Source organism: Chionomys nivalis, chromosome 11, assembly GCF_950005125.1.
Source record: "Chionomys nivalis chromosome 11, mChiNiv1.1, whole genome shotgun sequence".
Classification (NCBI taxonomy): domain Eukaryota; kingdom Metazoa; phylum Chordata; class Mammalia; order Rodentia; family Cricetidae; genus Chionomys; species Chionomys nivalis.
In genome coordinates this window covers 12,208,913-12,225,001 of record NC_080096.1, presented here as the reverse complement: position 1 = coordinate 12,225,001, position 16,089 = coordinate 12,208,913, and the positions used below count along the sequence as shown (strand labels likewise).

General features: G+C 54.5%; 1 protein-coding gene across 7 annotated transcripts in view; it reads right to left on the bottom strand.

The window, feature by feature from the left end:
- Positions 1-16,089, bottom strand: part of Arhgef10l (Rho guanine nucleotide exchange factor 10 like) — a 123,884-nt gene that overhangs the window by 44,508 nt on the left and 63,287 nt on the right. For 4 of the 7 annotated variants that reach the window (XM_057784345.1, XM_057784347.1, XM_057784349.1 and 1 more), the window contains 11 exons: positions 15,476-15,582; positions 15,073-15,150; positions 13,893-14,072; positions 12,872-12,988; positions 12,602-12,694; positions 10,982-11,155; positions 6,846-6,991; positions 4,673-4,687; positions 4,253-4,434; positions 1,404-1,519; positions 881-1,008 (listed from right to left, as the gene is read on the bottom strand). In XM_057784345.1, the coding sequence (XP_057640328.1) occupies positions 881-1,008; positions 1,404-1,519; positions 4,253-4,434; positions 4,673-4,687; positions 6,846-6,991; positions 10,982-11,155; positions 12,602-12,694; positions 12,872-12,988; positions 13,893-14,072; positions 15,073-15,150; positions 15,476-15,582 (1,336 nt within the window). The remainder of the gene's footprint in view (positions 1-880; positions 1,009-1,403; positions 1,520-4,252; positions 4,435-4,672; positions 4,688-6,845; positions 6,992-10,981; positions 11,156-12,601; positions 12,695-12,871; positions 12,989-13,892; positions 14,073-15,072; positions 15,151-15,475; positions 15,583-16,089) is intronic. The other 3 variants (XM_057784346.1, XM_057784348.1, XM_057784351.1) reach the window with 1 other exon arrangement.

Here is a 16,089-nt window from a genome sequence, read left to right as displayed (position 1 = left end):
TGGGCATAGCTGTGTCACTCTAGGGTGCCGGGGAGAGAGAGGACAGGAACAGGGATGGGGACAACCTGGACTGGAGTCCCAATTGCATTCTCCCACACTCGACACGAGGACCCTGCTCTCTCCTGCGTCTCTGCACCTGTTGTCATGTCGTTGTCATCCCTCGCCCAGAGGCCCAACCACCAGAGCAGCAGCACTTCCCTGATCAGAACCCCCTCTGCAGGGACCCCACCTCCATTCACAGCAAATCCCCTGTTCTGAGCCTGGCCCTGGCCCTCTGACCTCGATTCCTGGTTTGTAAAGTGAGGCCACTGAGGCACACCCTGTGGAGCTGGAGGAAGGCCAGCTCTCACTGCCCCAGTTCCTCGCTACCTAGGAATTGCTTCTACACAGAGAGAGAAAGTGACCTGCAGCTCCTGCGGAGATCTTGTGAGCAGAGGACCTTGAACCGGGGAGGCTGGGTCTGTGAAGAGGATCCGGGGCCACAGGCTGAGGTGAGGAAGGAGTGTGTGACGCAGTGGACTAACTGGAGACTGAGTCTGAGTTTGCCAGCAGAGAACCAAGCTGACCCAGGGTGTCAGCAACATGTTCATCCATTCGTGCATTCATTCCTGAGTTCCTACTGTGTGCCAGGTGCTGGCTGGGGCACAGTCCATGGTGGGTGTGTACTCTCTCCTCACATCCTGAGTTCCTACTGTGTGCCAGGTGCTGGCCGGGGCACGGTCCTCAGTAGGTGTGTACTCTCTCCTCACCCTAAGTTCCTACTGTGTGCCAGGTGCTGGACGGGGCACGGTCCACAAGGGTGTGTACTCTCTCATCACGGCAGTCCTGCCCCAGGCTCTCTCTCTCTGAGCACCCCCTTCCCTCCCAGACGCCCCCTCACTTGTCGGGCTTCCCAGGCAGGAGTAGCCTCAGGCGGCACTTGTTGGCCGAGTGGATCTCCTCTTCCTTCACTCGCATCAGCCTCTGCAGGGCCAAGCACCAGTCCTGGGCCACAGTCATGTTCAGGTTCTAGTGTTGGGGAGGAAAGGGGTCACTACCGTCTCCTGGCCCCCTCCAAACCACACAAGTCCTTACACAGTGACAGCACCCAGGCAAAGGGGATAATCTAGCCACAGAGGAGGCAATCCCACCTATACTCAGGACTTCCTAGTCCTGGATGAGAGCCCACCCAGCCTCCGCTTCCTCCAAGAGGGATGCCCTCCTGACCAGAGGCTTTGCAGCCTGGGGCAGAGGTCAGGGAGGATCTGTAAGACCTCCAACTATCGCACAAAGCCAGACGTGTGCAAAGGCTTCTGGGAGGGTCAGGGGGTTCCCAGCCTTTACCACGGCTCCCTGCTCAGAGCCAGGGTGCACTGGAGTACTGTGCAGGGATGCCCCCTCACCACTCCTGGGGCCACGCCCACCTGGTAAGTGCCATGCAGGGTACTGACAAGCAGGGTGATCTGCTCCACCACTGCCAAGTCCTTCTGCAGGTCCTGTAGCTCCTGGAAGAGGCGCGGCGGGCCCAGGTACACCTTGTCTGGTAGAGAAGACACCGGACTCAGCCTTGGGGCTGGGGGAGGTAAGCATCTGCCGACAGGGAAAAGTAAGCCATGTCCATAGAGAAGAGGCACTGGGAACGCTGGAGGAGATTTGACCAGGGAGAGAGGTCCCAGCAGAAGGAAGGTGTCGCACATGGAATGGTGCCACAGTCATACGGAGGCTCACAAGGGCCAAAGACTAAACCAGCCACGCTTGGAAAAACTGAGGTGCCTACTCCAAGCCAGAATGTGATGGATACGGCCAAGGTAGGGAAGAGCATGTGCAAAGGTACCGAGGTTAACAGCAGCCCACGAGCAGCAAACTGTTCAATGACATATTGGGGACCTGCTACGCAATGCAGGCAGGGTCCCTGCTCCTTTGGGTCTTGGGACCCAGGGGGATGGGCAGAATGCAGGGGAGGAAAGGGCATTAATCATTTGGTAGAAAATGCTTGGGAGAAAGGTACCAGTGTGACGAGCCCGTGGTGGGGACTGAGAGGGCCTAGAGCCCTGGTGGTGACACAAACAGAGGAGACACGGTGGGCAGAGGCGTCCTTGAGTGCCACCTCGGGAACAGGGTGGCACACACTAAGTAATGGTTTCTCAGGCTATGTAAGGTGGTTGAGGCCTCTTTCTGGGTCACTGTGGGGGTTAAGAAGCAGTTGCACATCCCACGCCCCCGGGATAGTGTGACTTTGATGTCACATTCTGCTGTATGGGGTCAGGGCTTTAGAGGACTTGGGGGCTGAGTTGGGAACCAGTGAAGAGCAGGGGCACACGGAACGGTAGCGATGCACTAACAGATATAAAATGCCCAAAGGATGGACGCTGGTGGGAAGATGGAGACCCACATAAGCAACCCTGTAGGATGTGGGCTGGGGACGGGGTGGGGACCCACTCGTGGGAAAGTATGCTGCATCTATCCCGAAAGCAGTTTGGGTTCAACAATACAAAATGTCACCTGTCGCAACAAATTAATACAGCAGACAGGAATTTTATTTGCTGTCCGATAGTGTTATTTTTATCCAGCTTGTGTTTAGCTTGGGCTTTACTATTGTTCAAGGTCTAAAAGAGCATGCGTTAAATGCAAGGAGCTTTCTGTGTGTCCATATTTGCATAATAATACTAATAAAAAAACAATCTACGGCCAACCAAGAACCTACAGAGCCTCTCTCCTTTCAAGGTGGTCAAGCTTGGCTGCAGGGGGACAGAGTCGGGGACACAGGGATTTTCATAGGAACAGCCTGGGGTGGCCAAGAAGAAGGGAGTCAAATGGGGTTGAAGGTACCCAAGAGGGGCTACCCGCCTCTCCCACCTCACTCACAGATCTGGAAGGGGACACTGGTGCGGCCTCAGAGGGCCAGAGCAGCTGTCGCAATCATGCCTCAAAATTTCCATAGTTTCGGGGGCCAGTGAGGCAAGCGCCCAGGCAGGGCTGTGGGCAGGGGAAGCGAAACTCAAGTGCCTCGCACTGTGCGCAGGACTCTGCTCTGCCAGGCCTGCGGTTTAGTGTCCCTGGGCCCAAGGCCCTGGCTGAAACCAAAGTTCCATGCAACCAATTGTCAGTCGTGATGATGAATGCTGCCAACTTCACAGGATCTAGAATCATCTAGGAGACACACCTCTGAGCTTTGTGAGGAGATTACGTTAACTGAAGTGGGTAGACCCATTCTGAATGAATGTGGGCGGTACTGCCCCAAAGGCTGGGGCCCTGGACCGAATAGGAGAAAGCAAACCCAGCACCAACTCCACCTCTCTTTGCTCCCGAACTATGAATGTGATGTGACCAGTTGCAGAACACACCTACCATCATGCCCTCCCCACCATGAGGAATGTGGCAACCTCAGAAAACTCAGCCTGAGACCTAGAGAGTCCATGATGGGGCTCTGTCCCAAGCTCAGACCATCAGAGAGACTGGCATGGGGAAGAGGAGGAAGGGCAGGCATCCTTAATTCAAACAGCACGAAAGGCAGGGACTGGGGAAGACCCTGTAGACAAAGGTGGTACACCCCTTTGCCAGGACCCCAGAGAGGCTAAGGAGCCACATCAGAGGAGCACACGGGTCTCTAGCCCTAGTGCATCAGAACAGTGAGGTGGTAGTAGCGTACTACAAACATACACTCCATCTGAAATAAACTCAGGGGAAGGTACAGGGGGACTCAGGGGACAAAGAAGAAAAGCAGTCAGAGGCCACTGCAGGACAGATGCACAGTGGCGGTGACCAGTGTGCAAGCAGAGAGCAGATAGGGAGATGCGACCAGGCAGGAGGCTCTGGCTTCTAAGTTGTTCCCATCTTCTAAGAGTCTGAGAACTTGGGTTAGGATGGGGAGACAAGGGCCCAGGAAAGGACAGACAGACAGACCTGAGTTCCCTAGAACCCCTGGAGATCAGGGGTAAAAGGAGTATCTCTAGTTCCTCAACCTACCAGGAGGCACAGTGGAAACAAACAGAAGGCCCCCGCCCAAGGTCCCACGGGAGGCAGTTAATTGTCAATTCACACGTGGCCTCTGTCGCTGTGTGAGCTGGGCGTGAGGGACCCGAGCACCGGGTGGGGAATGTGTGAAGGGTGTGCAGCAGCAATGAGACCGCAGGGACCTGCCTGTGCCCGTGAAGCCACAGACCTGCACTAAGGTACAAGAGCAAGACCCTTCAGGCCCAGCTCCACCATCTTATGGGCCCTGGCCCAGGTTATAAGCTTAGCATTCGAGGGGCAGCATCCAGGCAGTACTCACTCTGGGCCTGCCCTGCAGCCGTGGCCTTCTTGGCGCCCGCATGCTGGATGAGCAGATTGTCCTTGTCGTAGGCCCCGCCATCCTGACCCACCTCCACGACCTGCACCTGGGGCAGCGCTGTGTTCCACTTCACCACATACTTGGGCCCCAGAGGCACCAGGCTGCTGATCTCTAACTGGCCCCTGCGGGACGGAAGAAGAGCGTTGGAGAGCCTGCCACAGCCCAGCCCAGAGGCAATCACAGCTCCAGCTCCCAGCACCTCAGCTTAGCCAGGCTCAAGACAGCCCAAGCAATGAGACCTCAGGCCCAATCCAAGCCAGGCCACGCAGTGCAGAGAACCCACACCAAGGCATTGCACCAGGGTACCCAGGCCCAGAACCAGCGTCACATGCCTGAGTCCCTGAGCCACAAGCTACCTACCTGTGGTTGGAGGGCCTGGGGAAAAAACAAGAAGGTTAGATGTTATCGGATGGCTCATTCTTGTGAGGCTGAGGACTCTGGGGACAAGCCACCAGCCTGGGCAGCAGGCATGGAGGGAGAGACAGTTTAGGCCGGCTGTACACAGAGGAGAACCATACAGAAAGCCTCCCTGTGGCTCAGATAGCCAGCCATCTCTCGGACTCTGCCGGCCACCGCCCCAGTGATTTCAGGCTTTCAGAACAGGAGGCAAAGTTTAGTGACTCAGCCAAATTTGCAAACTAGTGTCCCCAAACTTGAGTGCTAGCACCCCATTCTTCACACATGCTCAATGCTGAACAATGCAAGACTGAGAAGGGTGGCGGTCTGGTCCTGGCCCTGTTGGATGTCTGAACATAGTGGGACTTCAGATTCATAGTACCTAGGATTAGTGAGATGGCTCAGTGGATAAATGTACTTGCTACCAGGCCTGGTGACCTGAGTTTGATCCCCACGTTCCAAATAGTGGGAGAAGTGAAAACTGACTCCCAAAGTTGTACTCTGGCTTCTCTCTCTCTCTCTCTCTCTCTCTCTCTCTCTCTCTCTCTCTCTCTCTCACACACACACACACACACACAAACACACACGTTAGAGGTGAATGAATGAACGAATAAGTGGGTGAGTGAACACCCACATCATCTGTGACAGAGGCTTTCTTGCCAAGTCTCCCACCAGGCCGGAAGCAGGAAACCAGCACAGAGAAGGCTCCATATATAGCTGATGGGCGAGCAGATGGAAGGACAAGATGACAGTGGGAGGATGAGCCTGGCAGCCCCGCTTACTCCCCTCCCAGGACCCGTGATCTATACCCACAAGGCTCCCCAAATCCACTCTGTGACCATGAACAGAAATGTACAAGCCGATGATGGATGGAGTATAAATAAAACTCTGGGCACACACACATATGTACACACGTGCACGCAAACACGCACAGACACACACATGCACACAAACACACACACAGATGCACGCGAACACATACACAGACACACACACAGATGCACACATGCATGCAAATGCACACACACACACACACACAACACTGTGAGTGCCCAAGCTGGGAGGTGGGAGAGCTGGCCTAGGTTGACAGTCAGTCATTGGCCACTTCCTGGCCTGCCTCTAACTAACAGCTGGACCAGGCTTTATCCTAGGCTCTTAAAGTATCAGGTTTTGAAAGCAGAGATTCTCCCAGGATCCTGCTGAAAAGGTCAGAGCATGAATTCTAAGAGTGCAACAGAGAATAGTCTCCACCCCTTACACCCACAGGGCCACACAAGGCACACCTGTGAGCGCCCCTGCTGGGTAAGGGGGAGGATGCAGAGCACAGGCCCCAGCTCCTAGCTCTCACAGCCTGAGCCATGTGGCCCCATATGTTACATCACCCAAACAGTCAAGTAAGCCAGAGGTCTTGACATTTGTGTGTACTCCTGTGCCAGTCAAATGTGAGGCTCCAGCAGCTCAACACAGCCACAGGCCACATTCTCCCACTAGCCCAGTTCCCACTCTCTGGCTAAGCCCACAACCCAGTTCTGGGTGTTTCTATAGCCTCCCATGGGATGGGAACCATATTCCTAGAGGCAGAAACTGTCCTGAGCTCTGGAGGAGGAGGGGTACAAGCAGGAACCCACAGGAACCCTATGTGGGCTAAAACAGCAGGGATCTGGGGTAGACACAAGGAAAACCCTCTTCAATTCCAAGGTTGCAGGCTCATCCTCTAAGAGGGGAGTCTATAGCACACAGACTTAATAAGAGCAGAGTCTGTAGTACACAGACCTTTCAATAACAGAGTCTTAGCGCACAGACCTACTAAGAGCTGAGTCTGTAGCACATGGACCTACTAAGAGTGGAATCTGTAGCACATGGACCTATTAAGAGCTGAGTCTGTAGCACACAGACCTACTAAGAGCAGGATCTATGGCACACAGCCCTGGGCTGAGAATGACAAGGAGTCTGGGGTCAGAGGATGCCCCCTGACTAGTCCAAATCCTTTTGCAATTAGGGGCCAAGGAGGAAGCAGGGCGTGAGGGAGGTGAGAGGAAGGCGAAGTATCTGATACCTCATCAGGGCAGGGGTTGGGGAGAGAGTAGACCACAAAGGTCCACTGGAAAGGGGCGCCCCACCCCCTCCAGGCTCTTACTTGAAGTTGATGTTGGCACAGACCAGCATGTCATTGAGAAGGAAGACCCTGCGCTCCTTGGACTTGATCAGCTGCCCACGGTCTCCATACACCGTCTCCGTCAGAGTCTCACACAGAAGCAGCTGCCGCTGGCCAGAGGTTAACAGCTGGAAAAGGAAGGGTCAGAGAAGGTCAACACCCATGTCACAATCTCAGATTCCAGGCGGGGTGGGGGCGGGACCGTGAGGTTCAGGCCAGTCTGGACCATGCAGTGAGACCTCTCAGAAACAGCAGAAGGCCTGGGAAGTGGCTCTGCTGGCGGAGTGCTTGCCTTGAATGCACAAAGTCCTGGGTTCCAATCCCAGTGCCACATAAAGCAAGAGTGATGGCACATACTATAATCCCAGCCCTTGGGAGGTGAAGGCAGGCAGAGCACAAGTTCAAGGTCAGCCCCAGCTACATAGGGACTCTGAGGATGGCCTGGGCTAGAGATTCTGTACACAAAGAGAAGCAAAGGGGGCAACTGGGAGAGGAAAGAGATGACCCAGAGTCAGCACCTGTCGGGAGATAGCAAAATACCCCAGACAGAGCAGGCCAGGACACACATTGGGTTCTCTGCTTCGGGGAGACTCTGAGAGCCTGACCGGCCACCCTTGCTAGAGCAGAGCTCAGCAGCCTGTTTTTTGGGTGAGCTGGCTTCTGCCATCATCCCCATATATTGTGATCCCATAACCACCTTCACCAAATATACAGGCTCAAAAGTGACCAACACCATCTCTGAGCAGCTCCCATGTTCCCCAGCCGGGCAGTCACAGGACACATCAGTCGGAGCCTCGGTTTCCTCAGAACCTCCACTGATCAGATCACACAAGTAATGAATATGGTATCTATGGAGTCAAGTAATTCACAAAGCCACGATGCCAGGCAGGCGCGGCTCAAAGGTTAGCACAAATTTCAAGGCCACAGTAGAGCACATTAAACAGGTCCAGGGCCTTACTGAGTGTGGCCCTAGGAAGGCACAGAACACCCTGCATTAGGTATGCAATGGGTACCCACAGAGGACCCTGTTTCTGTGCTGCTGTTCAAGACCATCTTTGTCATGGGGAGACACGGCTTTCTGGGGACACGTGACCCGGAAGAAGCCCCAAGGCTTCCCTGTGATCTGCTGAACTGCGTTGGTCCACATCATTCCTCACAGGGCCCAGATCTGCTGGTCAACAATGCCTGCTCTAAGGAGACCAAAGACTCTCAAACCCCAAGACCCAACCAAGCCTACCCTACTACACTGGGGCTCCCAAACCATCCAGAATACCTCTGTGAGATATCTTTTTCCCTATGGAGTTTTTAAGTAGGTCGGGGAGGATCCAATGAAATCTGTTACGAAGTAAGATGGCTCTGTCTGTCTTGGTCACCATCTCTCTCTGCTGGGCTCCTTTGACGAGGACCTTGCTTCCCAGAGCACCCCTCAAATGAACGCACAAACTAGGGTCCTACTGGCACAGACATTGCTGTGTGGTCACTGCGGGACCCAGAAATAGTCCACACATACTTCATCAGCTCAGCAGCCTTAAGATATAGAAATCGATTGGAGAGCTGTGCAGCACCCACAGCATCCCCCGCAGCCCCCACTCAGGATGGAGCCCAGCTGCTTTGTCCCCCTGCATTGTGGGCAGTGCCAACAGGAGTGGGAGTGGTCCCACTATTCCCACCTTACAGAAGCCCCAAGGTCGCTGGAGTCCCTGCCATTGCTATGGCCCTACTTCTCCACACAGTGTCTATAAGCAAGGCACACACAACTCAAGACAACACAACTCAGGCAGCCGTGGTTGTCAGGACCTAGGCTGGGAAGAGGAAAGTCCCTTGGGCTGCAGGCTGGCGGCCCTATCCCTTATGCAGCTTAATAAGGAAAAAGAAAACCATTGCACCCACACCCCTCTGGAGGCTCCTGAGTCAGCTTTTTCTAAACAGCTCGTGGGTCTGTTTCTGCCCCTCCCGGTTTCATTTCCACTTCTCTCCAGATGACAGCCAGAGGACGGCTACTGATCAGATGCTCAACTGCCCCAGAATGTCCAAAGAGTCCCCTGGATGGAGTGGGTATGTGGGGGGGGGGGGGGACACAGTACACAGCTGACACCCTCTCCACATCTGCACCCATACCTGCCCAGGGAACCCCTTACTCAGTGAAGGGGAAGCCAAGCCTCGGATCACCCATCCTCTATCCCTGACAGCAAACGGGTCGCGCTGACCACCTCCTGCTCTATCTAGGTGTTGGGGTGGAGGTGGGGGGCAGTGGAAGAGAGCAGACGGCTCTTCCCAGGGCAGTACCAGCAGGCTTCTCTCCTCCTGCCAGACACTGCTGCAGGAAGACGCCTCTCCAACACAAAGGCCAGCCCAGAGCTTCAGGAGCTCATGCCTTCCCTCCGAAACATCAGGCTTGGGGCATGGAGCATCAGCACAGTCCAGAGCAGAGGAGGAACGATCCCTGGGGAAACCACCCTGTGCAATCCTGAGTGGGAAACCCCCTTCCTTTCTCCTTGCCACACATGGCAGATCCTGGGCTCCCAGGCAGGTGAAGCAAACCAGATACCTTCAAGCCAATACATCCCCTTAGTGAGAAGTGGCAATGGCACCAACAGAAGTGGACAACCACCCTCAGGTGAAGGGAGCCACACAGGTTAGGTGCTGAGCCAGCTCTTCCAGCCCTTAGGGAAAGTTCCTCGAATCTGAGGTTGATGGCATGTCCCAATTTTTAAATGCTGCCAATGACTTCCACTTTCTTAAAAGAACAATGTGGGCCCAAACAGGCCTGCAGCCTGCCTGTGACCTGGGCAGGACAGTGCATGGCAGTGCCTGAAGCTCAGGACTTCAGGGCCTCAGCTGGCCCAGACAGGCCTGACTCCATGACCTGGTGAAAGACAGTAGACAAAGGCAGCCGTCCCAGCAGGGAGTTCTCCACACTGGCCAGCATGGTGACCGGAATGGGCTGCTGTCTCTCAGGCCACCCTCCTGGACAGTGGGCATTCTCTCCACACTGCTGAAATCCCCTTCCAGGAACAGACTGCCACCAGCCTCAGTTCTGCCCTTGGGACTCCCCAGAACATCGAACGCTTCCTATGACCTCACACCACACCGCCTCTCTGGAAACAACCATCTAGTAAGCTCTGGTGAGGCCGCCTCACCCGCAGACCATCCCTGTCCACCTCCACCCTCCACCCAGTGAGTACAAGGGCAGATATAGGCTCTCCAGGCCTTTGCGGGGTAGTGAGGGATGCACACCAAGGGACTCACACTCCACATGCACCAAGAAAGAGCAGAACTGCAATCTACAGCAGCCGACCTTGTCTTCTCGTGGGTATCCCTGGCTGCCCTAGAACTCCCTAATTAGCCCAGGCTAGTCTGAAACTCTGGCTCTTCCTACTCTGTCTCCTCTGTGTCCCAAGTACTAAAGTCACAGGTGTTCACCAGCACACCTGCATTGAGCTGGGGGTGTATGTCAGTGGACAGAGCGCTTGCCTGGTACACATAAAACCCTAGATTCCACAACACGGCCCAAACTGGGCATGATGCTCCATGCATGTAATCCTATCACGGGGAATTAGAAGCAGGAGAATCCAAATTTCAGATCCCTCCTCAGTTACAGAATGAGTATGAGGCCAGCCTGGAATACATGAGACCCTGACTTTAAAAAAAAAAATTCTGATTTAGATGGAGATTTTAGAATCCACTCACTTTACTAATGTACAGTTTCTGGTTTCTGGTAATGAGACTAGTGAACAAAACTCTCTTTTATCCTAAAATAGCATGAATTACAATGAATGTGCTATCCAGTGGCTCAAGCTCCCCTCTCTCAGAGAACACTGCCACCTAGCAAATGACAATAGGCAAGCTGCAAGAGCAACAGGCAAGGCAGGCGAGGCACCCATGCACAGGGGACTGAAGGGCAGGGTGCATGCCCATCTAGTTGACAGGGGGGATGGGGCTGAGCTCACACCTACCTTGTTGACTCAGGGGACCGAGGGTTGAATGCATACCTACCTTATTGACATGGGGGGATGAAGGGCTAGGCACACACCCACCTTGTTGGCATGGGTGACTGAGGGCTGGGTGCACACCCACCTTGTTGACACAGGGCACTAAAGAGCTAGGCACACACCCACCTTGTTGAGGCTGCTGCGGTCACTGACGCTCTTGGTCAGCTGCTGGATCTCGGCCACCTGGTCGGCCAGCCGCTTCTGTTCATTCAGCTTCTCAGCCAGCGTCTCCAGCTCTGTGAGGGCTAGCTGCAGCGACAGTCTGTCAGGGTGGCCTCTGGGAGTGTTTTTCAGCATGTCCTGCCAGGGCCAGAGAGAGCATGAATAAGAAATGCCCCATACATGTGCACACACACACAGACACACAGACACACACACGTATGAGCACACACACACACACACAGACCCTCAGTTTCAAGTCAAAGCATCATCCTATGGTCTACATAGACCAGACCTAAAGGATGCAGCTTATAATGGGACCAAGGCACTGGACATGGAAGGCACAGGCTAAGGCCTGGTGAATAAAGACAAAATGACTGTGTGGCTTGTTCTGACAAAAAGAGTCACCCCTAGGCCTTGGGAAGAAGGGCAACTGTGACCCACGCTATAACAGGGCTGAATGCTGAGGACATGGCATCATCAGAGACAAACACTATGCAATGTCACTTCAAGGCGGCTTCTAGAATTATCAGATTTCAGGGAGTGAAAGCTGCTGGTGGGAGGAGTGGCTGTCAGCGGCTAAGGAGATGGGAGAGGAGAATTATCATTTACTGGGTCCAGCGTTTCAGTGAGGAGCACTGAAGGATTCCCACAGATGGGTGGCGGGGACACCTGCATAGTGGGAACATGCTGGATGCCACAGTCCTGCGCACTGAGAGGCGGCAGGCCAACAGCAACCGCCTCAGTGGAGAGTGGATACAGACTTCATAGACACTGGGCTCAGCTCAGGGCCCACACCCACAGCACAGCAGCTCTGCAGATAGAGACGAAGATGCTACCAGGCCCTCAGCCTGGCTGCTGTCACCCTGTCTGAGGACTGACTGCAGGGCCTTGAGTGGAACTGAGGCTCCTTCAGGCTTCCTGGGTTTGTGCTTAAGTGACACCTGACCAAGGTGAGGTCGGCGGACTGCTTGAGGAGTTCTGAAAGGCTAAGTCGTATCCCCTTCCTGCCTGAGCAAAAGCGTCAGTCAAATAGGCTGTGGGGCTGAAGAGGTGAACCAGCAGGTTAAAAGGCACTTGCCACCAAGTCTGGGGAGCCGAGTCAATCCTTGGGACCCACATGGAAGAACAGAAATGACTCCTGCAAGTTGTCGTCTGACCTCCACGTGTTCACTATGAACCCCCCCACACACACACACACACACACACTCATGGGTTAGAGAGACGGCTCAGTGAATAGGAAATCTTCCAGTTCTTGCAGAAGGTGCAATTTCAATTTAACAACATCCATATCAGGTGACTCCAAATTGCCTGTGATTCTAGCACTACTGGATCCACCGCCCCTGGCCTCCGAAGGTACCAGCATCACATACACATGCCCCCACACAGACACATCCATATACATAATTTAAACAAAGCAGATCCTTTTTTTTTTTTTTAAATGCTGCTGAGCACAACTGGCTGTCCTCTCGAAGTCGAGAAAGATGAAACAAACCCCAAACCAGGAGTGGGCCCCAGACGAGAGCAAGCCACCTGACCTCCCTTCCCCCAGCCATCCCCTGATCCTCAGGGAGTCCCAGGCAGTACCTGGAGCAGGAGGATGAACTGTGGGAATCTCTGAACGGGTTTCACCATCAGCCCATAGAGGGTGACTCGGTCTGCACTACACACCTGCCGCCGCTGTGGGAATAAGGCTGTGTCACTTGTCAGTCTCTGAGGGCATGGGTCCAGTGCCAGGGTCCAGACCTAGTCTCCACCCTAGGAACCACTCCCCGGTTCCAGGACGAGGTCCCTTTCTCCTGAAGCACCTCCCCAAGTCCATCCCTTGTGAGTGCGGACTGCATGGCCCTGGGCTACCTTGAGGAACTCCAGGAATGCTGGCTTTGTGAGACAGGCCTTCTTGATGATGGACATGGCATTGGTGAAGTTGTTCACATAGTCACTGTACACATCTAAGACCATGGACTTGGAGAACTGTAAGAAATGGAAGCAGGAGCTGCATCAGCATGTTGGGGGAGGCAGCTGCACCCCCCCCCACACACACACACACATACACATTATGCTTCTGAGACCCTGCTCAGCGAAGAAGGAGTCTTGGAGCTGGGAAGCAAGGTAACAGGAAACAGAGTTTTTCTACAGCAACTCAGAACCCGCCCAAGAGAGAAGGCAGCCTAGGGCAGACGCTGCCTGGGCTCCATCTATTTCCTTTCCAAGGCCAAGAAATTGGGGAGATGCATCCACGGCTAAGCTACAGATGTCAGAGGTCAGCCAATCGCTCACCATACCCCCCTGGACACACCCACCTGGGATGTTGCGTCTAAGCTCTCTCAAAACCATCCTGGCCACTAGTAGAATCCAGAGGCTTACAACCCAGCAAAGCTGGCTTGACTCGCTCCCTCTCTGAAGTCTGAGGATTTCAGTTTGACAAGCAGGAATCCAATACACCTCTCATTCCACAGGCGTGGAATCTGAGCCCAGAGATGTCCTAAGAACATCTTGAGGTTGTAAAACCAAACTGGAACCAGGACCCCAGGACCACAATACAGGCTCTTCCCCCAATTCTAAGGTTTTACCCTGGAGCTACAAATGCAGCCTGGGCCAGCATGTGTAAGCCTCGCTGATCACTTGTGGCAGGCTTAGAAAGGAACCTGCACCAAGTCAGGGGGCTGCCAATGAGGTTAGTCTCCGGGCAACAATGCCACTACACTCTGGTTTCAACATTATCTTGGCCTGGTACATCTCTTTTGGGACATCAAGGTGCCATGCTTAACCTCTAGTGCAGGACACAATGACTGAGGGGCTCTGATAGCATTGACTTTGACAAGGCAACCAGGTGGGGGTGGAGGCTGGACAGGCTAATCTAAGCAGAAACACCTACTGAGGCCACAAAGAGGTCCCCAATCTTCTCAGTGGAGTCCCACTCGGCCACGCGGGAGGACAGGGCGATCTGGAACATGGAGTGACAGTGGAGAATCTCCTTCACACGGAAGAACACCACCTGACACTTGCGGACGCTCAGGGCCTTGGGTTCCATCTCCATCAGCGGGTTACGGTAATCCTGCCAGGATAAATGGAAGCGGGGATGGCACCAGCTATCTTCAAGGCCACCTGAGATGAGGCAGGCTGAGAACTGAGCAGACGCCCACCCACCTGCCCAGTGGGGCCTTCCTGATGTGGGTAAAAGCATCCTGCCTTCTTCATGGATGTTTCTAGAAGGTTCTCCACGAATGTGGCAATCTGCCCTAACTCCATCATTTCACAATGCCACACACCCCACACACACACACATAGACACACACACACATAGACACACACACACATAGACACACACACACTCACACACACACACTCACACACACACCGGGAACTTCTGCATTAAGCTGGCTTGGGAGTAAGAGGATCATTTCTACACCATCTGTGTATGAGGACTCTGGGTAGGTGGCTCGGGACCAAGTCTGGCTAGTGGGGAAGCTCAGAACCATCCGCACGGCTGGGCAGTGGGGTCTCAGGTCAGCACAGTGCCCTGGACTCTCGAAGCTAGAACTACACTCTCCAGTCACTTTGTGTGATGCCTGGGCTCCTTCATATGGGTCCCAAACTGTTCCCACACCACCAGTTCCCCTCCCTGGTGGCCTTGTTCTGACATCCCTCAGGAACCCAGGTCTTGGAGACCCAAACCAGACAAGGGTCCACAAACATGTCACTCCAATTTCTACTTAGTGTCCTCTGGGCATCCCAGTGTGAGGAAGAGGGGACATTGCCATGCACCCATACTTTGAGGACTATCTGAATGGCCAGGAAGACACAGTCCCTTCCAGTCACAAAAGGGAACACACGCCTTGACTCTCTCATTTCAGAGACTCCCAGTTTCGCTTCAGAAAATAGCTCTCGCTGCAAACCGAAGCCTTGGGAATCCCTGGCGTCCCCCTCTTGTCCCATTCCTCAGAAGCAGAAGGACTGGCTTTTAGCCCTTTTCTAAAACTGCCACGATCCCCCAAAGCTCTTTACAAAGTGACCCCCCAGAGCCCCGCCCTCATCCCGGAGGCCCCAGGAGTCACCTGAAGTATCCGCTTCAGTGACTCCACATAGCTGCCCTCGCTCTGCACGATGGAGCCCAGGATGTGTCTCCGGACCACCTGCATGGACCACAGAGTCAGGAAGGGTGTGGAATCCAAGGAGCAGAACCAGTACCTGCTGTGTGAAGGGTCCCAAAGGCAAGAAGGGGAGCTGACAACAATAGGGCCACATGGCATGGACTGAGAGACATGCCTCTCTGGGGGTCTGGGGGTCACGGGGCTAGCGGGTCTTAAGCATCCCAAATCCTGGGACCTTACCATCTCCAGACCCACAGTATGGAACACACAGAGTCCAGTTCCCACTAAAGTCCCCTTCCCTCTCGTGGTCACTTCCCCTCAGGTGCTAACAGCAAGCAGGCTGGCAGCTGCCCAGCTTCCCACAGACCTGCTGAGGACTCAAGCCGTCCGGCATGGGGCCCAGCTCTGGGGCTGGAGGTTTGAAGTCTGTCACACCAACCTCCAGGAGCCCCATATCCTCCTCTTCCGAGTCACCTGGAAAGACAAATGGGAAGGTGGCGCAGCTCAGATGGGGACGGCACACCCTGCTCAGGCCCCAGGAGATGAGAACCGTTCAAACAGTCCCGGACCACACCTGGGAACTGCTGCCCCTGAGTCAGTGGGTTAGCTCCAGCTTCCAGGCTCCCTATGGTCCAAGGCTGCTCCCCCAGAGCCTATGGTCGAGGGAGTGGGAGGGAGAGTTGGGGGATGAGAAAACAGCACCCCACAGGGCCACTGTCCCTGCTGAGACCTGCCCACTCTGCCTGCTCCAGCCTGGCATGGGCCAACCACTCGTGTCCCCATCACTGGGCACTAAAAATAGTTTTCATCTGGATGCCAAAATGGGGGGAAGAAAATACAGCCCAAGAAGAATCAACCCATTAGCTTTGCACTTCCATTTTTTAGAAATACAAAGATACCCCAAAGGGAGCAGGCTCAGCTGGGTGTGACGAGGACTCCAGCCTACTGGGGCTGGGCTCAGCTGACGGCAGAGAGAGTTCC